We start from the raw sequence: 27,849 nt of genomic DNA on the forward strand, positions 1-27,849 counted from the left end.
TTTTCATTTATGTTTAATTCTGATCAAAAATGTCTGCTTTAATTATATTTATCACTTATTAAGAAATAATAGAGTACACGCATAACATCTGCTCTAGTCAACAGTTCATAGATATTTAGCTATACTTGGGTGCCTAGCCAATATACCAATCATTTGAGCTTTGACAACGAAACGCTGTCTCTATATCGCACTAATATGTAAGAGTAATAGAGAGAGAAAGCGTTTCGTTGTCGTGGCACAAACATTTGACATCTTGACTAGGCCCCCTGCACTCATTATAAAACCTTTGCTTAACCGTTTGACCGCCAAAGATGTCAACTGACGCACGTGGCTACAGCCAAAGAGAATTAAGAAGACCAAGAGTGCTCACTCCATACAACGGTTTTGTTACCAAAAATACTATTATTTTCTTAGTCAACATCTAGCGTCAAGTAGCGGAACTCTCAGTACTGCTACTCGACAATGGATGTCGCGGCAAACCAAACCAGAGTAAGCGTAGGAGTTGAAAATAGACTCTGGTCATAAAATTAGCGGTAAATCGTTGAGCATTAGACTTTTTGTTTGCCGCGATATCTATTGTAGAGTAGCAGTACGGAGAGTTCCGCTACTCCATGCTAGATGTCGACTACGAAAATAATAATCGTTTTGGTACCAAAACTGACATATGGAGTAATCACTCTATGTACTTCTTATTTCTCTATGCTACAGCCCAACATCAACCTTCTTGCATTCCAACAAGGTTCACGATAACGCGCACACGATAGGCCTGGCGTTCAATGGCAGGGCGACGTGGGCCTCCGCCTGAGGCCTCGAGGCCTGAGGCTCTACTAAGTATAACTCGGACATAACGTAATAACCGGCCAAGAGCATGTCGGGCCACGCTCAGTGTAGGGTTCCGTAGTTACTCTTCCGTCACAATAAGCTAAACTGGAGCTTAAAGTGTAGTAAATGGTACCTTTCACCCGAGTTAAACAAATAGGCAAATTTGCATAATCAGTACCTAATTAAAGAAGTCTTTTTACTATGAAGGGAAAACTTTTTGCGATAACTCAAAAACAGCTAAACTGATCATGTCCGCTATAGTTTTCATTTAATGTCTTTCTTAAGCTCTACTTCCACGATTTTTTTCATATTTTTTGGACCTATGGTTCAAAAGTTAGAGGGGGGGGGACACATTTTTTTTTTCTTTCGGAGCGATTATCTCCGAATATATTCACTTTATCAAAAAATGTTTCTTGAAAACCCCTATTAGTTTTGAAAGACCTTTCCAACGATACCCCACACTTTAGGGTTGAAGCGAAAAAAAAAATTCACCCCCACTTTACGTGTAGGGGAGGTACCCTAAAAAAAATTAAAATTTTAGATTTTATTGTACGACTTTGTCGGCTTTATTGATTTATATATCCATGCCAAATTTCAGCTTTCTAACACTAACGACCACGGAGCAAAGCCTCGGACAGACAGACAGACAGACAGACAGACAGACAGACAGACAGACAGACAGACAGACAGACAGACGGACATGGCGAAACTATAAGGGTTCCGTTTTATGCCATTTGGCTACGGAACCCTAAAAATGTTCGTTATTTCTTGCGCCACCAGAGGGCGTCGCTAAATGTACCTTGCCCACATAAAGTTTTGGTCTTGCCCCGCCACTATTTTATCGCCACTACACAAAGGGGATATTTTTGACCAGAATTTCGCACAACAAACTTGAAAACCTATTTAAACCTATTCATGTCACCTAATCATTTTCTCCCACAACTCCAAGAGCACATGTGTCGGCCATCGCTGAGCGCAGTTTCAAATGCTGAAGAGGTCCCCGGCGGAGGGCAGCGGCGCCAGGCCGCCCGTCACGTCGGGCAGGCGCGACACGTCGGGCAGGTTCTCTATGTGGGACTTCACTTCCGTCTTTACTGCGTAGATCTTTTGCAGCTTTATGTTGTATTCCTGTGGAATTAGATGGCGAATGAATGGAATGGAATTTCAACCTTCATTCAAAGATAATTCTGTGGCCCTAGTGAAAAAGGGTACAAGTCTCTGGCAGCGCAGGTGTAAAGAGGTGTAAGTTCCACGTAACACTTATGCCCTTATACACCTAAACTGCCAGAGACTTGTACCCTTTTTCACTAGGGCCACAGAATTGATTTTGCGCTGTACTGCGCCATATGTTTTGCGTATAGTAGAGGCAAGGAACAGAATCTCCTTAGGCAGAACTGTTGCAAAAGTATCCAGCTGTCAGTTATAAATAATAGTTCCAAATCTCTCCAGAGTAGCGCTAGAGTAGCTAAGAACCTAGGCGTTATTGACGGAGTGAAGTGCGCTGTCTATGATTAGATTTTTTTCTCAAGTATTCTAGGTATTATAGCGCCACCTACTTATGGTTTTTTGTCGAACACTTTTTGTTATATGGAGATTCTGTTCCTTGCCTCTACCTTCCATAGTTTTGCGGTCACTGAAATTAACAAACGTCAACTTTTGTCAATGAGGGTTACCGCAAAATGTATGGAGCTGTACAACGCCATCTCGTTTACCGGTCAAATTAAAAGCACGAAATTGCATTAGATTATACGCATCTTACTCAATCAGTTGGGCGCTGAGTCCGTAGTCGCTTTTCGCTACTTACGGGTTTTCACATTTTGCTTGTAGCTCTCGCTGGCACTCAATGTGTTAATATAGTAGTTTATTTTTCTACGTCTGCGGTTCAAAGGTTCCAGGCGATAATAGCTCTTTAACACATAAAATACATAAAGTTCAGTTTACCTCCAGCCGCGCCTCAGCCTGCTTGGCCAGGTCCTTCTGCGCCTGCGCGAAGTCCCTCAACATGGCCGCTACCTTCCGTCTCTTCTCTAGTTCCTCAGTTAGCCTCAGGTTGTATTCGGCCAGTAATTCTACTGCTGAATTGACTATGGCGCTGAGGGCGAGCGCTGATTCTTTATCTGTACACGAAAATCTGCTTTAAGTTGATGAATTTGAGTTCAATTTCGATTGATGAAGTTTGACTGTGCCGGCCTAGTGAACTATTAAATTCGATTGATGATGGCGCTTGTAGCGTAGTTTTCATGTCAGTTTAGGTTAAGCATCAGAATTAACTACACCATAAGGTGCTCGCCTATATATCTTTTGGTTAATTTATTCTCAACAACGTTTACCATGTACCTACTGATAATTTTCTTCCAGATAAGAAATCCATGGGACTTAGCCAAGATGTCAATCGTTCGCAGAGAAACGAAACGCTATCTTTCTCTGTCGCACTAATATGGAAGAGTAATAAGGCCTTGGCCGAATCGCTCGGTGTCGGTTTTTCGGCATGCTGAAAGGCGCCTCAGACGTTTGCCGCGCGCCAGTGTAAACGTTTTGTTTATGGTGCGCGTGGTTATTTTGTTCGTACTCACGTTGAAAGTTGTCAAAACATGACAACGTTCGAAAAAAGTAATAATAACGAGTGTCGGAAATTGTCATGTCCTTCTTTTCTTTTGAATTGCTTTATATACCAAAATAAAAGAAACGCAAGCCGCGGCGCCATTTTGAACAGCTGACTGAGTGGCGCCATCTTGCCGAACAAATTGGCTCGGATGAGGCAAACGTGCCGAGGGAAAAGTTACACGAGCACGCGGCCGGACAATACCGTTTCATTGTTTTCTGCAAGTCATCTTGGCTAGGCCCCCAGTGTTCCTCTGAAGCCTGACATCTATATATATTAAGAAATTTAGGAATTGTATGTGTTATTTAATTGATTAGGTATGCCAAATTTTAGTCGTAATATAATGAAGGTTGATTTTTAATAAAAAAAACAGCCTGTCCTGTATTTTAACCTAACTATTCAATGCAGTTGTCCCGTAAAACTGGAAATCAGATCTGGTCACCCCAATTCCCACACATATATATGAGAATTTTTCAATTTCTACATTTTGGAAACTTACCCGCGGCACATACGTAGCGTAGCAATGTCGAAGATGCTGTACCTATATGAATATGATATTACAAGGTAGTTCAGTACCCAGTGTCCCCACACTATAATTACGTCTTTTTTATAGAAGTATGGAGATAGGGTACACCGTCTATTACTGGCCATGGCCACCTTATACTAAAAGGGATTCTGTTTAATAATCACACTTTAGGGAATGCGTGTTTTGGTATCGAGGGAAATACTCCTTAAAGATAGATCTTGATCGTCGAAGATTATTTTATTCGTGAAAGCTTAACTAGACTAGAGGCAACACTATTTTGCTCTACTAGCGTAACGATACTCAGGAGGTTGACGTTTACCGAACGAGTGCGTGCGAGGGAATGACGCGTATAACCGTATCCTTGGTCCTTTTGAGGTAACATTACTATCTCCTGATAACGGTGTAACGGTACCGAAAGTTTCCCACGCAACTAAAACTACGCTTAATTATACACAATAAAATAGACAATACTTCTTTGACTCTGCCGAAATTCTGCGGAGGTGAACCCTAATAAACAAATATAATACAATAACGTTACGGAACTTAATGAGTGAACATTGAACAATAGTCGACCGTAACGGTTTCAGGTTATACAATAACATAGTGCAACCTTACGGGGTCCGGCTTACGAGAACTAACTGTTATTTTATTACGTTGCTACGAAAATGGATTTACGTATTCTATTTTCTAGTTATAAAACTATTTCTATTTCTAATTATTAATAAGCTATTCTATATCTACATGCTAAACGATGTTGTAGTGGACGGACACGTCGGCTACATGGCTCCCTCCTCAGCGAAGCGTACGGGTAGACGAACGATGCGTCCGCTGCGGGTCATCCGTGATTGTCGTGAATCCGTAGGAATCAATACTGAGTTCTTATTTGTAGAAGATGTTGCAGGGCCTCTCCTTGCACAGGCCGGTGGTGTCGGTGTCGGCAGCATCAGCGTCGGCGGCGTCGGTGTCAGCGTCGGCGGCGTCGGTGTCAGCGTCGGCGGCGTCGGTGTCAGCGTCGGCGGCGTCGGTGTCAGCGTCGGCGGCGATTGTGTGGACGGCGGCGATAAAAGCGTCGTCGCTGGACTTGGTGTGTAGGTGATCACAGGTCCTTGTCTCTGCACCGAATTGGGCTCTGCATTTTCTGTTATGGTGTATGCAGGCTTAAGACGATCGATTGAAATTTTTGCTTCGCGTGTAGGTAACTGAATAGTGAAAACCTTGTCGGTTCGATTCAGTACTTTGTAGGGACCGTCGTATGGCGCCTGCAGTGGCTTTCTAACTGCGTCGACTCGAATAAACACGTAATCGCACGTAGTTAGATCGCGGTGAATGAAGATAGATCTTTTGTTGCTATGCGGTTGACTCGGTACTGGTTTCAGTTGTCGGATGGTTTCTCTCAGTTGTTCGACGTAGGAGCTGTCCATTATGACGTCGTTGCTTGTTGCGTTTGTTAGAAATTCCCCGGGTAGACGAATGTTGCATCCGTATGTAAGTTGCGCTGCACTTACGTTTGTGTCGGCGCGGAGCGCCGCACGGACACCTAGAAGCACTGTAGGTAGCTCGTTAATCCAACTTTTAGCGGATAAGAGTCTAGCTTTTAGTGCTGTCTTAAGAGCAATTCCTAGCTGAGCAACTTTTCAAATCTCGAATTTTTGAAGCTATGTTTCTGTCGCGCTGCGGTGGGCGGGAGCCGGAGCTATCTAAGTGTGAGTGCGCGCACACAGACGCGAGACTCGTGCGCTCGCTCATTGCGCGCCGTTCCGTCGACATCGCCCGCGAGCCATACGGAATTTATTCTGCGCTGCCCGACGCAAGTTGTTTTTGTTGTTACCACGTAATATTGTTTTTCATATTTATATTATACTGTATCTATTACACCCTAATACCAAACACCGATAGGGTGTACCTGTACTAAATGTATTTTACACCTATAATGACGAAATAATAAATTATTGATTGATTGATTGATATTAATTACCATATAGGTAAAAACTGCAAAAAAGAATGATGTCTCAGCTTCGGTTGTCGTCGTACGGTCAAGTGCAAAAATATGTATCGAAAGAATCGTCTCAGAAATATGGTACTACGCTCTTATTACACTGGAATAAGATGCTATGGGACATATTTTTGAGTAAGATGTGTACACCCATATTTTTACACTTGACTGTACCTATCCGTATCAGTAAGTTGGGAATGATCATGGTGTGTTGTGAAATTTTGTAAGTAGGTATAAATATACCTATGGTTAAACTACAATCTATTTAACTTGTAGTACGATGGGGCTAAACTTGGGCCGCCTTATTGAAGAACGTTTCGCAATGACAATCTGGGTAAAGTATGTTGGGATAATGCCGGACAATTTTGGGACCAATTGAGAGAACTCGTGAAAAAATGTTTTTTCGAGATCTCAACACGTGACAGATTCTTGAAGTACGTAGCGAATCGTTAATTAATAACCGTTGATTCGGCCTGAATTTTGGTAATCTTCAATATAGAACGGTTTTAGTTTTATACCTGTGTAAAGATGAGACATACTTTTTTTTAGGGTAACGAGTGTTTTGCCATCAAGGGAGAACATTGGATGGTGAAAAAAAGTTGCTTCTAATGGAAAGAGAATAAGGTATCACAAAGAAATAGGTCCGGTGTCTACCCTTTTGTATCCGATCTTAACCCTGATACAAAAATTTATAAAATTGTGGCTCTCAAACTTTGATACCTATGTCATAAGTAAACAATGTGCTAAGAAACCTCTTATTGTACGGTTTACCCGAAGTAATAAAAAAAACCACTAAAATAATAGATACGTTGCGAAGTTTTGACAATTTAAGATTTCGTGAACTGTACAGGTTTAGGGAAAGTGTAAATGTATTGTTTATTGAATGGAATGTACTGGAAGATATTATGTACTTAAGTAGGAGGGACAAAAATCAAAATAAAAATAATCGTGCCCAGTCATTTTTAATGAAGGTCGCCAAAAAAATAAGAATCAAACTTAGAAATCAAAAAGACTAAGTAGTTCTTTTAAAAGGTCAAGGTCACTGAGAGCCCATCTTGAAGTATGGAAAATAATTAAAATTGCGATTTTGTTGGTTTAATTTTGCAATTATGTATATATATATATATATATATATATAGTTGCTATACAATCTTTTTTTTTTGTTAATATGTAAGGATCGTATGTAAAGAGTAAAGTAAATATATAGGAAAAGAGAGCCCTCTTGAAGCATTTTAAGGAAACTAATTTCGAAGCTCTATCTCTATTTTGTATCCGAAACTAGCAATGTATGTATGCGTGCACATCTACATATGCATCCGTATGTGTAGGTACTTTATTGCGAAAAATTGCTCATTTATTTTACTCGATTTTGTTATAAATTTCAACATGTATCATCATCCCTATACAATATAAATATTCTTTATTGCACACCTCAATAAAAGAAAACAATACAAAAGAAAATTTAAAACACATAAGCACAGGTAAACAACATGCGGTCTTATCGCTAAAAGGCAACCTTTGGGTTGCGGAAATTAAAAAAAATACATTGTCAGTAACCGTCGCGCTGGTAGTGGTACTGGATAAAAATAATGGTACGAAAGTGTGATCAAGAAAACAATAAATGTGATAATTAAGGTCAGTAGGTAAATTGAAGAAAATTTAAAGTTTGATAATCACTGCTGTTTTTTAAATAGGTAAAGATCTGATTGTTTCTGGTCCGATCTTTACCTGGAAGGGTCAAGATCGGATATCGGTCTACAGCAGTGCTAGGTCTGTTAACACAATTACAAAAACAAACACAGTTTCATCACAATACGCAAAATAAATTACAGAGCGAAGATCGGATAGAAGGAAGAATTCGCGAAATTTACCTTGCTCTCTGTGATTGCACATAGCACAAGCCCGACTCCCTGAGCGACGCGGGGACACTGACAGTCGAGGCGCAATGAAATGGCGTCTTACACAATGTTGCCAACATTAAAAAATAAAGCCAAATTAGGAGGGGAAATGAATGTCCTACGTTCTTCACCCGCATCCGGTATTTACCCAACATACCTTAATCGTTGAACCGCCGCATTTCAAAATGGCCCTTATTTTGATATCGGCTAGCCGTAATGTAATACGGCGGATTATACAATACGACTGCGATACTTATATATAAATCCCCTCGTCAATGTAATTTCATTAAATTTGCTATTTAGTGGCAAACATCAAAGTAGTTATCTTTTACTTGTGACGCACAAGTGTGAGCAATGTAAAATACTATATTTCTAAAAAAAATTGCCTACTACGTAATAAAAGAAAATGTAATTATTAAATTATAATACGAAAGGTGGTCAAATCGCAAAATGCTGTCGTTTTATTTAAAATAATGAAATAATTAGACCAGTTCCGAAAGTACCGGGAAATCCCGGTTCTTTAAAACAGTACCGGTTCTGCAATCCCTAATAAGGATGTTATGCCCATCACTATTCCTTCTGTGTACGTATATTTAGAAACTGTCTCCGCCTCCAATTCGTGCGATAAGGACAACTGCAGCTCGGACCGAAATTCACTCGCAAAAAACTCAAAAATCGAAGTTTCGCTCTCGACTGTTTCCTCCTCCAAAACGCAACTAATCATTATGAAATTTTGGAAATTTCAAGAGGAAGAAATAATCTATGCCGCTATGTTTTGATTTTTTGGATATTTTTTGTCATATTTGTATACTGTACCTTTTTTTACAGCCAATTCAATTTAGCCGTTTTTGCGATTTTCGAGGCGCTGTATCTTTCTTCAAAATAAAATAATCCAAAAAAGCAAAACATAGCGGCACAGATATTGATGATATTGATCTTATTTGAAAAAATCACTGCTCTAGGTTCAAAATCCAGGGAGGAATCAGTCGAGAGCGTTTGTATGGAAAAATCGCAACTAGGAATTCCTCTTAATCGTTCGATGCCATCGTTCAAGGACACCGTTGCATATCGGATGGTACGGCGTTGTGCGCGTTTTTGCGATACCAAGCAGCTGTGTTAGGTGCGCAAATATTCGACTTTCGAACTGTCGACCTTGATCCGTTGTTATTGTAGCTGGGCATCCGAATCTTGACATCCATCCTTCGTAGACAGCCTTGGCGACTTCTTCAGCGGCGACTTCTTTTAGCGGGATCGCTTCGGGCCATCGAGTTGCGCGGTCAATGATTGTTAGGCAGTAACGGTAACCGTCGGACGTTGTTGGCATTGGACCGATGATGTCACAATGTACGTGTTCGAAACGGGCTGTAGGTTGGAACGTTGATAAAGTACTTGTAGTATGTTGCTGTATCTTTGTTCGTTGGCATGCGATGCATGCTTTTGCCCATGTTCCGATGTCCGTATTCATTGAAGGCCAGAAGTATTTGCTTGCAATCATCTTGCGCGTGGTGCGAGTGCCAGGATGACTAATGTTGTGCATATAGTCAAATACAGTGCGTCGGTAATCCGCAGGTAGGTACGGACGATTGTTGCCTGTAGTAGTTTCGCAGTATATGTTAAAGTCAGTTCCGGGAATCTTGATTTTTTTCAGTGATATATTTTCTTGTTGCTGCAGGCATTGAATGTTGCTATCCCTTTCTTGCGCTGCGGCTAACTCTTTGAAGTCGATCGGCGTTGGGCAGGTAATCGCGTCGATGCGCGAAAGTGCGTCCGCTACAGCGTTTTCCTTCCCACTTACATAGCGAATATCGGTCGTGAATTCGCTTATGAAAAGTAGGTGTCGAGTGCGTCGCGGTGATTCGCCGTCGTTTGATGATTTCGTAAATGCGAATGTGATCGGCTTGTGGTCTGTGAATATTGTTAGCGGTCTTCCTTCAAACATTTTTCTAAAATGTTTTAACGATAAATATATTGACAGGAGTTCTCGATCGAACGTGCTGTATTTTTTTTGAGCTTCTGTGAACTTGCGCGAGAAATATCCGAGTGGCTGCCATTGTTTGTTGGTGAACTGTTGTAAAACAGCGCCAGCCGCAGTGTTTGAGGCGTCACAAAATATCGCGAGTTGAGCTTCGTGCTGAGGGTGTGCGAGTAGGGCGGCGTTTTGTATGCTCGTTTTACACGCTTCGTAGGCTTGCGTAGCTTCTTCAGTCCATTCGATTTGCGACTTGTCTCTTTTCTTCGCGTTGTGTAGATACTTGCAGAGTGGAGATTGAATTATTGCGGCGTCTTTGATATTTTCTCGATAAAAGTTTATCATACCGAGAAAACGTCGTAATTCTTCGATTGTTTTAGGTTTTGGGTAATCGGCGATTGCTTGTACTTTTTCTTTCGGTGGTTGGATACCATCTTTGTTCACTTCGTAGCCGAGAAACTTCACCGTAGGTTGACCGAAAACACATTTTGCGGGGTTTATTGTGATTCCGTATTCATCGAGACGTTGTAAGATAACGCGTAAATGTGCTCGGTGTTCCTCCTCGGTGGTTGAAGCTACTAGTAGGTCGTCGACGAACGGGAAAACGTAATCCAGCCCTCTGAGTACTTCGTGTATGAACCTTTGAAATGTTTGACCGCAGTTCCTTAAGCCTGGGCACATACGCGGGAATTCAAACAATCCAAACGGCGTAATGATCGCCGATTTTTCAATATCTCGCTCGCTGATCGGAAGTTGCTGGTAGGCACGATTGAGGTCGATCGTAGAAAAAATTGTTTTCCCGGCGAGTTGATACGTAAAGTCGCGTATGCGTGGTATAGGGTAGCGATCGGGTATCGTGATGGCGTTGAGTCTTCGGTAGTCACCACATACACGTAGATCTCCATTTTTCTTAGGCACTACGTGCAACGGTGAGGACCATTGGCTCTTACTAGGACGACATAAGCCTTGTTCTATCATGTTTTGAAATTCTTTTTTGACCTGTTCGTAGCGATGAGGTGCGATTGGTCTCGCTCGGCAGTGAACAGGTTGACCAATTGTTTCAATGACATGCTCGACTGTGTGCTTCGGACTGAGTTTCATTGATGTAAGTCTTGTAATTCCAGGGAACTCGGCAAGTATGTCGTGATAGGTTTGTCCTACGCGGATGCTCCGAACTGTAGGTATGTTCGTTTTACATATTTGTGCGTTTGTAGTGAGCAATGTCTTTCCGTCGATCAATCTTCGGTTCGTCACGTCGACTATTAACTCGTGATGATTCAGAAAATCTGCTCCGAGGATTGGTTTTGACACGGCGGCAACAATAAACTTCCATTTGAACGGACGGCGCAGGTTAAGGTCGAGTTCGTATGTTTTTTCGCCATACGTAGGTATAGTCGTGTTGTTGGCAGCGTATAGTTGAAACGATAGAGGTGATTCAGGTGTGCCTTTCGCTCTTGGTATTACACTGATGTCTGCTCCGGTATCTACCAAGAACGATACTTTCGTCTTCCTGTCGGTTACGAAAAGGCGGTGTGAATGTTCTAGTACGCTGGATTCCGCCGCGGCCAGCGTCTTCTTTAGTTTTCCGAAGGCAAAGTAACGGGTCGGAAAGCACACGGCGGTCTGCATTTTGTTGCTTCCATACCGAAACGTCGGTGGTAGTAGCACCATGGTGATGGCGATTTGCTTCTGTCCTCGGACCTCGAGTTGTTTCGTGAACGGAGATCCGAACGTCGTCGACTGTGGGAACGGCTTTGGCGTCGCCTGGCTTGCGGGCATCTGCTTAGCTCCTCGACTCTAATGTTTAATTTTCTGATTTCACTCAGAATGAACTGAGTGTCGGTGGCCGCGTAACTCTGTGCTAGCGGCGGTTGCTGATGTTGATCTTGCGATAACGCAATCGACACTGGCCTCGATATCGCTGAAATCTGTGGTACGTTCGGCGATTCCTCCATCATCTTGTCGGCAAGTCGCGCCATTTCATCGAGCGTTGCCTTCTCACTGAAGGTTTCGCTTACGCAAAGCACCGAGCGTATATATGGTGGCAGTGAGTTCGTCCATATGATTTTTAACATGTTGTCATTAAACTTATTCCTGGCCAGCTCACGCATTCGCCTTAGCAACTGACTGGGCTTTTGCTCGCCGAGCTCCATTTGGGATAGGAGCTTTTTCACTTGCCGACTGTCAGACTCTTCGTAAACGGCAATGAGACGCTCCTTTACGGCCTTGTAGTACTCAGTTTTAGGAGGGTTGAATAGGATGTCTGTTATTTGCTGGACATCTTGCTTGTCTAACTGAGCTATTACCATGCTCGCAAGCTGACTGTCGCTTCTGTTTAAGTCCCTCGTAGCGTGCTCGAAGCTGGCAAACCAGATGCGCGGCGAGTCACGCCAAAAATCAGGTATCTTCAACGGTGCGCTGACTGTGCTGGCCGATGCAGGTGCGGGTGCAGGCTGTTGTTGAATGAGCGGGTTAGCTGCGTTGTTGCCTGCATCGACGACTTGATTGCTGCTTTCGCTGTTCATGTTGACTCCGTTGCCTTTGTCTGGGTTTGGGCTCATTTTTCTTATCACGTCGGGGTCACCACTTTAGGTAATGCGTGTTTTGGTATCGAGGGAAATACTCCTTAAAGATAGATCTTGATCGTCGAAGATTATTTTATTCGTGAAAGCTTAACTAGACTAGAGGCAACACTATTTTGCTCTACTAGCGTAACGATACTCAGGAGGTTGACGTTTACCGAACGAGTGCGTGCGAGGGAATGACGCGTATAACCGTATCCTTGGTCCTTTTGAGGTAACATTACTATCTCCTGATAACGGTGTAACGGTACCGAAAGTTTCCCACGCAACTAAAACTACGCTTAATTATACACAATAAAATAGACAATACTTCTTTGACTCTGCCGAAATTCTGCGGAGGTGAACCCTAATAAACAAATATAATACAATAACGTTACGGAACTTAATGAGTGAACATTGAACAATAGTCGACCGTAACGGTTTCAGGTTATACAATAACATAGTGCAACCTTACGGGGTCCGGCTTACGAGAACTAACTGTTATTTTATTACGTTGCTACGAAAATGGATTTACGTATTCTATTTTCTAGTTATAAAACTATTTCTATTTCTAATTATTAATAAGCTATTCTATATCTACATGCTAAACGATGTTGTAGTGGACGGACACGTCGGCTACAACACAATCTTAGTTATTCATCAGAACGATCATTATTTAGTTTACTTGAATTGTATAAATAAATAGAATTCTTATTTTAGCCATTTTAGTATATGGTGGCCAGTAATAGACGGTTTACCCATTTTTTTTTTACTGCGCATATACATTTAAAATTAATGTACCTACATGCCAAAAGGTTTATTATTTGTGTGCATGTCTAAGGATTAATTAAGATGTGAGCGAGTGTACTTACTTTGAAGTGGCGCGCAGTTTTTAGCCTTTGGTGCCACGACTATTGTATTATAATTTATAATGTGCAATAGTAAACTTTATTAGAATGCATTAAGGTTCATTTGAAGGTGGCGTTTAAAGGGTTGATAAAGCAGTTTATTATCACCAAAGTAGCAATACTCTGCCTGGGATACATACTGCTGTGTCAACATTCTGGTTACAAACTTTCGTTTTGCATTTCTTCCCGTCTTAAATTATTGGTTCGTATTTGTATGTATTATTGCATTCTCAGGCATAATTGTTATGTATGTTTTTCCTTCAACAACAAACAATAAGAGTAGAGTGTATCTTATAATTACGCTTAATTTTTATTTATATAATGTGTATACAAAACTATGTTTATTCATAGCGACTTGTTTTGTCAAATAATAAATAAACGAATACAACAAAATAGCCGAATGCAGAACACACATCTTGACTCAAAGTGTTAAAGCGTTTTGGATATAACATAATTGAAACACCAATATAAGTAGTAATAGGGTATTTATTAGAAGAAATGAAACAAAAATTTGTAACCAGGTGAAGTTTTTATTTTTATTATTTATCATCGGTAGAGGTAGTTGAATCTTTGTTTTAAAAATAACACCAGTCTTATAATAACCCTAGTGAGTAGGATGTCTCTCGAATTACCTTCTAACTTAGACAATAATTGCACTTCAGAGACTTCTGGAGGAAGAGATGCGATGCGCTCGCGGACTGCCTCGTCACTGGAAGCACTTGATTCTAATTCTAGGAGGGCCTGGAAATGTAAAGTTGTGGTTCAAATATCATATGTACTTTGAATAGATAGGATGGTAGATGGTATATATGTTGTGCCCAGTGGGGATGAATTCATATAAATTATAACCATTTAGATGTCTATAACTCATAATACAAATGATGTGAAATGTGTTCTTTCCTGTTTTATGTTTCTTTTTGTACAATGTGTTTTACTACCACTACTACTACTACTATTATAAGCAGAAGTAATGACAAATGGAGTTGAAAAGAAACTTGTGAAGGTATTACAGCTATAAAGCTGTTTATAGAATAGCCGCCAGTAAGCCAAGATACAACAGTATAACATTTTATTAGACTAAGTGATATTACACAAACTATGAGTACTAAGATGCTCTGTAAATAATCATTTTAATATATAACTTGAAAACATCATGGTTTTAAAAGGTGACTTAGAAGATGTGACAAAGAAAAAGTTGATTGAATATTGGTGAAGTTATATTTTTGTCATGCTATTTCAATAGCAAGTAAAATTATTGTTAAACAAATTTATTGCTAATGGTGTCCACACAAGTTGGGTTTAGTTTGAAATCTTAATGACTCTTCCCATGAGGAAATGTTGACACAAAGTAAAGTTAATTGTTTCGTGTTTACAATTTCATCACATTCTTTTAAATAGGGCATGCCATCTAGATAAAAAATGTATGAGAAATCCCTCCCAAGTTTTCTTGGATTTCAAATCTTTCTCATGCATTAAACTGATACAGTAAAACACAATATTGAGATTTTAACTAGTTTAATCCACACAGGCATTTTGAATCTTACCTGCACTAAAGGAAGTTGAAAATTTCTCCAATGGTGGGTAGTTTGAAAAATGAATGATATTTTAAGGTGATTATCACACTAATGCGGTTTTCTGAGATGGTGAAGAAGTGTGAACATGATGGCTCTATCTTTTATCTTCTTCTTTCCATTCTGTTACCCCCTGCTGGGGCGTAGGGCCCGAACCATTTTCTTCCACTGACTCTGGTCCTGGGCAGCTTGGATAACCTCCTCCCACCCCACTCCCAATACCCCCAACTCTTGCTCCACAGACTTCTTCTTCACTTGCATACCGCTGCCGCATCCGAATACCGCGTCAGAGTGATATTCACCATAAGTCCAAAAAAATTATGCTCATTTAAAACTTGACAAGCTGGAATAGAATGTGTTGCAAACATAACGTAACTAACCTTAATTAACTCGTCTGGTTCTGGTGGGTCTCCTGGCGGAGTCTTTGGGCTCAGTGTGGTGTGTGTCTCAATCTGTCCATCTACTTCTACTTTAGTCTCACTACGGCGTCTCTCCCTCTTGTCATTTTTCTTAGAGTCTAACTTCGGTTTCTTCTCCGGATCCTTTGGATCCCCGTCTATAGATTTGCGCTTGCTCACCTTTTTAGGTTCAGCGTCATTTGGATCAACTGAAATAAGATTTAATGTTATCATATACAATTTATACCCATTTTTTTAATTGTTTGATAATTATTTTTATCATAGTAGCCCAATAGTAGCATTACTGTGATCAAAACTGGTGCTTTGTTCTGTACTAGGTTAAGGATAATTAGTGGTACTTACACTAATTGTGTCTAAATAGGGTAATGGAAAAAGTCATGAGTTGAATATTTTATAAAAGCCAGAGACAAACCTGTTCTATCAGTAGATGCATATAAAACTTCTTGACTTACTATTGATTAGGAACAAAACACCAGTGGTGGATGTTATCAAATAGTAGGTCCGCATAGACCATGCCATTTTTATGTGAATCAGCTTGGTCTGTGTAAACATGCCCCTCTTGTTGTGCTGTGTGAACCTGCCTAATGTATATAAAATCATACTTACCAGCCACTTTTAATTCCTGTATTTTCTGAGCATCATATACACCTCTCTCTTGCCATATATTTAATATCCTATGCAAAGAATGTTTTGTCTTAGCATTAATTCCAGTCTTTGCCATGTGCTTCAAAGCATCTTCGAGAACTTCTCCAAACTCCTTGCCATATTCTGGACCTTTCTTTTTACTATTTTGAATAACATCGTTGGCTAGATACATAAATGTCAACTGCTTCCCATCTTTCACTGAAAATAAAACAATTATTATTGTAAACATTATGGTAGGTAGTTAGAGGTTTCTGAAATATACAAATATGCAAATTTGGTTTATAAAATAAATACAATTTCAGCTGGTACAAATCGAATGAGTAATAAAAACGACGTAGGTACGTCAATAATATTTTACAAACGATCTATGGCAGTTTTGGCACCACGTCTGATGTTTTGGCTGTTGAAAAAATAATTTTTAACCTTAGCATGAAGTACCTAACAAGCTCGATCGATAGAACATAATTACGTCTGAGGTGTAATTTGTATCATTAGGAATATGGAATGTAATTACCTTTTAATAATTCTTTATACCAAGTTTTTACGACAGCGGCATGGTGCTTCCTGTGATGAATTAACCACAAAGATAAAGTCTGAATACTTTGCTGACTCGAATTCAACTCTTGCAATTTACGTATTAGCGCATTTTCTGTAAAACCGGCCATTGTTTTTATATTCTACAATGAAATTAACACAGAATCTTTGTAGGAAATCACGAACGCTTGCAGCAGACCAACGCCATTTTGAAAATGAGAGCAAGAGCAAAAGCAGTAATGGCACTAATGCAGTGTAGCAGACCACAGACAAGATAAACATTTTTTTTTGTTTCAAGTTCAAATCGCTTATTTTATGACCTGTGTAAACATGCTCATAAAATATTATATTTATTATGCTATGAACCTAACCATTTAAATTAATGTAAAATGAAACATTTGTATACAATTTAGTTCATACTAACCATAGATAATGATGGGTGTGTGAACGTTGTCATTTTTAATAGTTCTTTGTACAATTACTAGATGGCGCTAATTCTGTACAGTTTGTAGAGAAATAAGAAAGCAAAAAATACTTACTCCATTCATAAGTTTTGTTACCAAAACGCTTATTATTTTCGTATTCAACATCTAGCGTCAAGTAGCGGATTTATGAGTACTGCTAATTAACAATAGATGTCGCGACGAACGATAAATCTAATGCTCAACAATTTTCTGCTAATATTATAATCGGATTAACCGTAAATCGGTTTCTGTATTTATTTCGTCAGTCGCGACGCTCGTGACATCTAGGGGCCTACCGCGAAATCCAAAATTCTCAAATTGCGGGGATCTTTCTCTTTTACTCTCACTAAGTCGTAATTAGAGTGAGAGTGAAAAATGCCCGCAATTGACGAACTTCGATTTTCGCGATTATAGGGAGCGTGCATGAACTATAGGAGGCAGCACAGGAGCCGTCAGATTTTTGGCGCGAGGCGTAAATGTGATGTTTTTTGTTCCGATGTAGCCCACAAGATGGCAGAACCTACTATGCACAAGAAAACACTTGACATGTAAATGTGCCTGTTTATGGTTCCGATTCAGACCACAAGATGGCAGACCCTCCAACGCGCACGGTCCCTATAGCCCTAGTTCCAAGTAGCGGTATCGATAAAACCACTACTTGATGCTAGATGTCGTCTATGAAAATAATAAGCGTTTTGGTATGAAAACTGATGTGTGGAGTGAGCACTTTATGTTTGTAAGCTATGGATGATTGATTGGAAGTGCGCGTGCTTATGATCTATATTGAAAAATCAAAAATCGATCGCTATCTGCCTCTCTATCGCTCTTGCATATTCGAGCGAAGTAAGTCGATTTATTTTTATGACACTGGTGATATAGGTTTACCAAATTTTAATTGATTTTACAATTTTCCTGCCTACTATTTTGTCCTACGTAAACAGCAGCAGCAACAAAGCCCGATGCATTGGGACCAGGTTGACCTGAGAAATTGACTCCAAATATTCTTTTGCTTATTTAGAAAATTTGCTTTGCATTTTCTTTCCATTGTTGCCTTCGCTACAAGTTACCAGTAAGAAATGCAGTTTTAAAGAAACCAGTCAAGTGAGAGTTGGGATTGCAGATTTGCATTACGTGTGCGTTTAAACACATCTCGTTTGTAGGCAGTTTAAATGAAAATGTGTTACGATAGGTATGGCCACACAACATGCCTGCATGAAAGATTTATACACATAAAAGCATGACATAAATGCATAAAAGGCGATTTTTTTGTGCTTAGTCAATCTATGCTATAAGAGGTGAATATTATTAATATTGTGATATTTAAAATGTGGTGACCTGTAACTCTGTTATTAATAATAAATTTCATTTCATTTCATTTCATTTATGTAGACTGTATACTGTACAAACGGTGAAGGGCTTATTACACTTATCCTGCCTTCGGACGGTCAACGATCAGCCGCGACGCCGGTGCCGATATCCGGCCAAAGCATCGTTTTCACGAAATATTAGCACATCGTCTGCAATATTTCTTGATGTACTTAATATATAAAATATAGTTTGTCAAAGGGCTATCTCATTTCAAACATAGACAGAGGGAATCACACTATCTTTGTCTTACACTAGTACTAGCATCCAAAAGAAAAGGATGAGTATAGTTTTTTTTGTTCTTATTTACTGACAAATTGGTTTGACCAACTATAGTTCAAGTGCAAAAATATCAAGCATTTAACATTTTTGGCAATTCGAAACAGTAGTTATTTGTTTTACGAGGAGGCAAAGTTGTTGTTTAACCGCTCATGCTAATATTCATACCCGAGCAATCAAAAGATTTCAAAATAGAACCACGAGCGTAGCGAGTAGTAGCGAGGGATCGAGGGTTAAACAAACTTTGCCTCCGAGTGAAACACAATTTTTTTCCTCACACCAGCGCGAGGAAAGTACTAATTAAAAAACTGAAATGCCAAAAAAATCAATTGAAATCAAATCCAAATGCACGTTATACAATTCTACCAGCTAACATAAGGTAACAACTCAAAATTTGCATCTGATTACTTTGCCCCACATGTGGATAAAATGCAACTTTTTCATTAGTTTTTGAACAATCAAGAGGGCCTTTACCAGTTGGTAGTATTTCTTACATGTCAAATATTGTTAACGATGTTCTTATATTTCGTGAAACGGAAAACGTTCTAGCTCGGGCGCGATGTCGGTCACGATGGCAAGATAAGTGTAATAAGCACTTAAGCCCGAAATCGCAAGAAATAAATCGACTGTTATTATAAGATAACCCCGAACCCGCGTAAAAATAAATCGGTTGTTTGTTCCATAGAAAATATAGTTCATAGTTCGGTTGTAGTTCGGTTTTGTACGCCGAAAGGCGTGAAACAATTATTAACTAAACACCTCTCATATGATGTGCCTATTTTTTACAAAATAAACACTTTTGACTTTGGCTTTTTTTTGGAACACGTTCAATGTATTAAAACAAAACTTTCCCGATTTACATATTTGTTAGCTACACTTCGAAGAACAACAACTTTACAGATTGTACTCTCAGCTTACTATGTGCATGTGGACGCGTGGATAAAATACCGTATTATTATGTGGGGTAACGGTAACAGTACTGACGCGCACGATATATTCGTTATGCTAAAAAATGCCTCCGCATACACGTTTTATATTACACGTTCGTCCACGTGGAAGTTGCAGACCCCACTTTTCTGAAAACGGTATATTAACCCTCCCATGCCTTTTCATTCACGAGCTATGCATATATGCATTTTGTCCCTTAAAAGCATCCACCTCTATAAAATAAATAAAAATAAACGATTGTTCTGCCGGAATATAATATTCAATTGTTCAAAAAGGTTTACCACTCCACATTAAAGCAACCGAAAATGTAAACTACATTCATGAAACAGTTAAAGTCGTTCCTAACACAAAATAGTTATTAGTACAACAAGAGAGCAAAGTTTGATATTTCTTCGAGTGCTTGTGTTGAGTCCCGTGCGTGAGAAAGATTCTATAATACTCGCTACGCTCGAGAATCTAATTTAGAATCTTGAGCGTAGTAAGGGACTCAAAAGCGCACAAGATGTAAATAACTTTGATCTCGTGTAGTACACAAAATTTTTCACGTCAGTCAGCCATCAAAAAATACAACCTGAAAAAATGTAATCCATCTTCATCACTATTTCACTCATGTTTTCTGAAGGTTTCTAACAATTAACTTTAATTACCGCAATAAAAGAAAACGAAAAATATTTCAATAAAATAATATAAAAATAATGAATTAACGAACATTAATTGACAGGTCAGTTGTTTTTTTAAATAATACTTTGTAAGATACGGTCCGGATTGAGGATACTACTATTTGTCGACTATAGTAGAAATCGTTAAAAATAGTTAAATAAAATTATTTACTGCGTAACAATTGCGTAAATTTGTATAAGTTCATTGTTTTGATTGTATAATAAAATACGTAAAATATGGGGTTTTTATAAAATTTTAAACTTATTTCATTAATTAATTATTACGAATAGAGACTCGTAGGGTGTTTTGGAACGATGCGGTCTGACTTATTTTGTGGGTCTATTATAAACCGTCAATATACCGTTGAATTACGTATGCACTTTTTTGTCTCTTTCTTATGAAAGATAATAGAATCCAAATACTTCGAACTTGTATTAGGCCCCGCATGTTGAAATGACATTCGAATATAAAGGTCACTTGAATGTTATTTTGTCTCACTCAGTGAGCAAAATGCGATTTTGCTGACTGTTTTTAAGCAGCAAATTACCCTTATTCGAGCAGCTGACGTGAAAATGCTGTTATATATAGTTATATAGTAGAAAATGTCTACAAGACAAATGAATACATTTTTATTTATTTGTCTTCTAGGAAAACCTGACGAGGTTGTATATGATTCGGTCAAATTATATTTTTTGAATAACAAATTATGCTATCCAAATTGAAACTAATGTATTATGATACCTTTGGGTAAAGTGTTTTCGTTACACTATAGCGTCCAGGTTGACAGTTTTTTTGGGAAAAGTATACATTTGAAAAATAAAATGTCAACGAAAGAAATAATCCGTATTAAATTCTTAATAAAAAAAAAATCATTTGAAAGAAGTCGTATAGGGAGAACCAGCTTGTTCAATGGCAAAATTTTATCGAAGTTCATCTAATAGCTATACAATAAAAATGGCACATTGTTTAAAAAAATGAGTATAACTATTTGTTACGAATTTATGAAGGATTATTTCTTACATTGACACTTTTTCCTAACTCTCAAAAATGAAAATAAACCGTCAACCGGGACATATTGGTTGCGTCAGGCGTAGGGAGGGGAGGGGACGCTAGTGTGCGTAAAGCACCGAACCCAAAGGTATCATACTGCATTCGTTTCTAGCTAGATATAATTTGTTTGTCTTCCCCATTTAGAACATAACTTAACCGAATCGTAGGGCATACTGAATAACTTTACTGTGGGATAACCCGCAAAAATAAATCGACTGTTTGTTCCATAGAAAACATAGTTCTTACTATAAGAGTACTCTTATAGTAAGAACTATGTTTTCTATGGAACAAACAGTCGATTTATTTTTGAAGTTAGATAGTATAAGAGTATCAAACTTATAACAACCATTATTCTATAATCGGGGCTATCCCCGAAATCACGAACAATAATTCCGACTGTTTCATTAAAAATAACCTCGACAGATCCACCGAAATGCCGGATGTTTTTTGGCATCGGGGCTGGTTGCCTTATAGTGAAAGTTATTTACTATGATCATCATCACTTATTTGCCTCTCAGAGTTTGGCCACACATTATCAAATCATAGACATTATCAACACCCACCCACCCACAGATCACCCGAGGCAGAGGCAGGCCAAAAACGAGATGGCGAGACGACCTGGACTCATTTTGTGGCGACTGGCGGGAGCATGCACAAAGCCGTGACGAGTGGCGGAAGCCAGGGGAGGCCGTTGCCCATCAGTGGGACACAATGTACTTAGACTAATAAATAAAAGATAAAAATACGTTGTCAAAATTAAATAGGTATGTAGATATTGTGTCACCAGAGACAGTTAAATAATACAGGCTTTCATATAGGTACCTAATGTTGTAGATTGAAGAAAAACATTTTTTTAAATAGTTATCATAGCTCTGAGTGAATGCATAAATGTTGTATGTGAAACGTATCTTCTCATAAATATAAGCAGATATAAATAACGGTATTCCCGAGCGCCAGGAATACATTTAAAAAGGTAGTGCTAATGACCTACCTTTCTAGTCAACTAACCGACCCTCGAAGGCTAAACCACAAGAATTCGATCCTACCTGTTACATCCAATACATATGGAGAATCGTATAATACATATGTAATTGCAAGTCTATACAATCCTACCTATTATGTCGCTGCAAAAATGAAACTTATGACGTTATGATGAAGGTCCTATTTCTAATTTGAAGATGAGTAAGATAGGCGTTCGTGAAAGTAATCAAATGGATAGTTTGATGACATCGACCGGTCGTGTTCTTTTTGCTCCACCTGCGCGCGCAGCTTCTCAGTTTGACTCCTAAATGCCGCGCCGCACGCGCCTCGAACGCGTCCGTTGAAATCCGCGCGAAAATGAAATCGAGCTTCTAAATTTAAACATCCATCCCGAATTTAAATTTATAATTTATTGTCAGTGATTATTTTATCTGTTAGTTTTTTAATTTAAATTTTAAAAGTAAAGTGTAAAAATGAAGTTTCTCTTTGGTCATAATATTCCCAGTGTGGTTTTGATGTCGCTGGTTTTACTGGCTAATGCTCAGAGATCTTCAAATAACGTGCACAGAGACCTGGGTAAGATGCACTCATTTTATAACTTAACCATAACTTCAATTAAGTTTTTATTACGTATTATAATGGACTATACAATAAGTTCAATAAATCTTATTTTACTATATGTTAACTTTTAGATTATGTATAAGTGTGATCTTTTTTCTATATAGGTATGTACCGGTCTTTTTTCCACTGGTTTATTCGTAAATTAATAATACATCTTTAAAAATGATATTAAACTGTATTAATATAGTACATTACGATACAAGTGCGAAAAATAGGAAATTCGAAACGAGTGGCGATAAATTAAAACACGACCGAAGGGAGTGTTTTAAATCGACACGAGTTGCGAATTACCTATTCGCACATGTATCGTACAACGTTTTACAGTACATATGGCCCTTTAAATGTTCGACACAGTAACGTAATATGCTACTTCTCGCACTAGTGCTATAAAGTAGCCCCATATGTACTGTAAAAGTATTTTATAAATGTTCGCTCATTTATATACCTACTTAAAAGTATTTAGAAAATAATTGCCCGCAAAGTATGGTAAGAAGTAAGAACATTAATCCTCTTTATAAATTATAGTATGTTAATTAATATACCTACCTTCCGATATTAGACTACGCACGGTCCTGAACAACCCACAGACTTCAAATAAAGCACGATTCTAATCAAGCTACTAACATAAACATTATAATTAAGTACGCTATGTCATGTTACTTTATGTTCACCAAGACAATAGTGACTGCGACCAGATAAATCATGTCAGCTAAGTATGAACTGTCCCAGATACGTACATTATAGCTGAAGTGTATCCTAGAGGTTAATATAAATATTTAATTAATTGCTATTTTTTATGACGGATATAAAGATGCTGAGCAATTTATTTAAGTAGATACTATATCTAAAGTTATTCATGTATATGTACCTTTTCTTAATGTATATGTAGCATATTCAAAGTAGGCTCCATTAACTGTATCACTGTTTGTATTTGACTCAAATTTCCCTAGGACTATAGTCAAATCGATAGGAAATTCCTTAAGGGTATGAAAATAAAATAAAAACATCTATAAGTTAGTAGATAATTGTAACAACTTCTACCTTTCTAAGAACTATTTTTCCAGTTGAATAAAGTTTGTTTGTATAGGAATAGGATGTTATAAACTGGTTTTAATTATTTAAAATAACTTTCAGACGTCATCGACGAAACTAATATTTATATGAAAAAAAAAACTCGTTAGCTACGTCAGTTAATCAACACAATAATATGATAATTACTCCAAGTTCGTTGATTTTTTAAATACCTACTTAGTTGATAATTTGAAATAAACAGCGATTAATCTTACAAAAAATATGTAGGTATAGATACTAACCTTGATTTACATTTTTTGTTTTATTTTTGTGGCCGAAAAACTTGTACATACAACCCGACAACTGTGTCATGAAATTAAAAAAATAGCACAGCCCGCTTTTAGCTGTGAAGTAATATCCAGCCAGTATTACCTACAATTATAAATATTTTATACTCTATTAAAATATCTGTTTTCAAAAGTAATATTTTATTTAATTCCAAAGTCGTAAGCTTTCTGGGGGCCGATATTTTAATTTCAATCTTTAAAAAAATGACCCTCGCACATCATCGGTTCAGTATTTATAGTCTTTAAAAAACTACAGACACTATGGTCAGAGACAAAGTGACTTTCGCATTCACAATACATATATTTATTATTGTATATTTATTATAGATGAAATCCAAAACGTGTTGTAAGTAGAGGTTCCATTTCGGATATCTCGTTCCTACTTTTACTTTTTTTTACTAACAACTGACAAGTCCATTGAGATTTCTCTCAGCCTATTTATGAAGTTAAATTGGCTTCACTTATTATCACATAGGTAGTTACGATTATGCAAATGAATAAAGATAAAAATAAAAGCTTATACGAGCATATGTGGACGGTAAAAAATACTAGTAAGTAAATGGAGAATTTTTGTTTAACATTGAGTAAATAATTAGTTGTTATATAGTTTATTATGCCTATAAAACAATAAAAAATACAATAGTCAGTAATTTTAGAAAGCCAATTCCTATATTTTCACCAACAGATGCAGTTTTGCAAAATACATCTTAAGATTTGAATACGTAAATAACAAACTTTCTTTTGTAAGTTGTCATAAGCTTCCACTGCGTTGCAGTTTTGTACGTTTCGTAATAGTTATATCATTCGAAGTGTCCACTATTATGTGATACATTTTAATAATTAATCTCCAGGTAAACAGAAGAAAGTAGCATTTAATTAGATACGTAAATAACAATAATTAAAAAAAAAACCGACTTCAATGAGGGAGACCGGTGAAAGAACGATTATTGTTGATTGTATTGTATTGTATGTAGAAAAGGAGGTGACATGTTTTTTTTGTCACTGCACCCACCTTGACACATTTCAGATTTGCCCTATGGTTGGTAAGATACCCGCTATGCTAGCTATAGCTCCCTAGGGAGTTATAACTTTTTTTCTTAAATTATGTCACTTATTCATACAAACTAAGTAGCATAAACGAGTTTTACTTTTAGAATATTGACGTTTGTAATTTAATATTTTTGTTTATGTTTAAAATTATTTAATTTAAAAATAAAATAAAAATAAATATTATAGGACAAATTACAAAATGGCGGACAAAAGTTTGATATGTCAACGTATTTAAGAATTATTTCGCTTAAAATTTAGTTTATTCTTCGCAAGTGTGATGAAAAACATTGTGTGTAACTCTGGGGGAAGAATATTGCAAACTCGGGTATTTAATTCCCTCCAGCCTGCGGCTGTCGGGAATTATCACCCTCGTATCCAAAATTTTACTTACCCTCCTCGTTGCACAATGTACTATTTATTCGTACTTACTACGTAATTAGGTACTTATTTAATTAAGTACTTACAATAAAAAGCACAGGAATATAATATAACACATGTAGCCGAGCGTCAGGTATAGAGTTCGGTTTTCAAACCGGAGTTCGCAGTTCGAATTTTGAAGTCTGGCACGTATTCGTATCTAAAGTCGTATACCATTTATACTCGTATGTACAGATGTAGTGAAAAATTCGTTCTCATCTCATCATATTTTTACGAAAATTACGTTTTGTACTGAGACTGAAGTATGAGTAAGTCCTAAAGTACAAGGACAAATACGCCAGGGGCGTTTAATAAGTTATTTAGATATAAGTACACAGTGTTTTTGTAAACTAAGTACGTTAACTTCAGGGAATGGCTAAGTACGTTTAAGGAAACTGAACGTCAGTTATTTTTTTTTGCTTAAAGTATATAATTAATAGCGTTGTTGTAAATAACACGGACATTATATTGAAATCTACCAAACAATTGCAAACTATGACATTATCAATGACATTTCTAATATCGATCGTCCGAGATAGTACTTGTGTTTAGTAGCAAATGTGTTAAATTCATACTCAACACTAATCAATATGTAAACGGGCCCTAAGCCAAGTGCACACGCTTACACGCTAGTAGGGCCCTCATCAGATAAAAATAAATCATTGATTATCTCCTAAATGGAGTTTATTACACCGGTTACTTTACCTTTGAGAAAGTTACTTAATTTAAGCTCAGGAATGCACCCTTCAAATTAACGGACTTTAAAAAAAAACAAGGTGTGTGTAGGTACTTAAAATCGATTGGTCATATACCTAATAACATTATATGTAACAAATTATGACATATTTGGACTTGGAGGTAGCAGCTACAGTGCCGAGCGCGAAAGCGAGACGGTGAAAGTTGTCTCACCTCTACCTCTAACTATAATTATTATACACATATTTAATTTGACGTTTCGGCCGCCGGCTGGTCACTTCACTTGGTCAGATTGTAAATGTGATGAGCAAAAAACGCTTCCATCCCGTTCGTTGACGGTGCAAATGAAAGTGATAGTGTTTTTTATATAAACAGTGAATGTTATTTTACTTAGCTATACAAAATATGTACTTTTACAACAGGTTTAGGCACCTATACCTATATCTTTTGACGACCTGTCTGGCCTAGTGGGTAGTGACCCTGTCTATGAAGCCGATGGTCCCGTGTTTAAATCCTGGTTAGAGCATTTATTTGTGCGGTGAACACGACTATTTGTTCCTGAATCATGGGTTTATTCGATGTATTTAAGTATTTATATATTAAATACATATATCATTGTCTAAGTACCCTCAACACTAGCCTTATTGAGCTTACTGTGGGACTTAGTCAATCCTACCTATAATATTACAGTTACAGGACTAGGGTAACGGTTTTAGCAATACGGTTGTTTCCATCTACAAATCTTAGGGCAGAATTGTATCCCAATAAATTCTTTTGGATTATAAGAACATGTTAAACTACTTTTAGGGGACCTGTAATTACCATATTTTTGTAAATATTGAATTTAAAATATCTTTTGGCACACGTCACGTGACCAAACTCGAAACGTCATTGAAGATTCTGATGACGTCACAACTCTCGGATTAACACTGTTGACAGTTAGGCGATAAACAACAAATGACAAATGTCAGTTGACAGTTCATATCTTCTACGTGTGTATGTAGTTATGTGTCAAACCGTAAACTGTGACGTGACACAATTTTCAAAGAGCGTTTTGGGCGCGAAAGCATCTGTCAAAATATATTTTTTTAATTTAACATATTTAAAGCCGTTTTAATCATAAAAGTTGAATTTTAGGGCAACTTTTAGTTAAAATAGAACGTAATACAAGCGTTTCAAAAAATTGGAAACAACCCTATTATGTTATCATCATTATCATCATCGGAATTGTAGTTATGCACTCGTATCTAGTTATTTACAGTAAGGGTTATCATTGTAGCAATTAGGTCATGATAGCATTATAGTTAGTCCGTTCCAAAATGTAAGAGTATATATATGACGTCCCACGACAAGACGTACCTTATGGCGGTCGGCGCTTGCGTCGCGTAGTATCGTACGTATTAGTATTGAGGCGCTGCTAATAATGGCGTAAGCGCCGACCGCCATAAGGTGCCTTTCGCTGTGGAATGTCACATATAATTATATCTCTCGCGGCGAAAGAATCTCTATGAC

The 27,849-nt window shown here is 37.9% G+C and overlaps 2 protein-coding genes and 1 long non-coding RNA gene across 3 annotated transcripts in view; 2 read left to right on the forward strand and 1 right to left on the reverse strand.

Moving 5' to 3' along the window:
* The window catches only part of LOC133523394 (uncharacterized), a 326,759-nt gene that overhangs the window by 98,182 nt on the left and 200,728 nt on the right, over window positions 1-27,849 (forward strand). The window lies entirely within an intron of this gene.
* Window positions 1,559-16,696, reverse strand: LOC133523378 (regulation of nuclear pre-mRNA domain-containing protein 1B). The gene is made up of 6 exons (XM_061858911.1): window positions 16,429-16,696; window positions 15,876-16,112; window positions 15,231-15,457; window positions 13,912-14,020; window positions 2,764-2,939; window positions 1,559-1,950 (listed from the first exon to the last, which is right to left on the reverse strand). The coding sequence occupies exons 1-6, from the start codon at window positions 16,577-16,579 to the stop codon at window positions 1,804-1,806; spliced, it is 1,047 nt and encodes a 348-aa protein (XP_061714895.1). The 5' UTR covers window positions 16,580-16,696; the 3' UTR covers window positions 1,559-1,803.
* LOC133523389 (macrophage mannose receptor 1) overlaps window positions 21,971-27,849 on the forward strand; it is a 136,428-nt gene continuing 130,549 nt past the window's right edge. The window contains exon 1 of the mRNA XM_061858933.1: window positions 21,971-22,771. Within this exon, the coding sequence (XP_061714917.1) occupies window positions 22,669-22,771 (103 nt within the window). The 5' untranslated portion in view covers window positions 21,971-22,668. The remainder of the gene's footprint in view (window positions 22,772-27,849) is intronic.

The sequence above is a fragment of the Cydia pomonella genome, chromosome 12 (genome assembly GCF_033807575.1).
Source record: "Cydia pomonella isolate Wapato2018A chromosome 12, ilCydPomo1, whole genome shotgun sequence".
Taxonomy (NCBI): Eukaryota; Metazoa; Arthropoda; class Insecta; order Lepidoptera; family Tortricidae; genus Cydia; species Cydia pomonella.

Excerpts from the sequence above, each read along its gene's own strand:
- LOC133523378 (XM_061858911.1), bottom strand. The coding sequence starts at position 16,579 with ATGGCCGGTTTTACAGAAAATGCGCTAATACGTAAATTGCAAGAGTTG. Across the intron at positions 2,940-13,911 it reads ATTATTGTCTAAGTTAGAAG|ATAAAGAATCAGCGCTCGCC; the intron begins GTAATTCGAGAG and ends TTTCGTGTACAG. Across the intron at positions 1,951-2,763 it reads AGGCTGAGGCGCGGCTGGAG|GAATACAACATAAAGCTGCA; the intron begins GTAAACTGAACT and ends CTAATTCCACAG.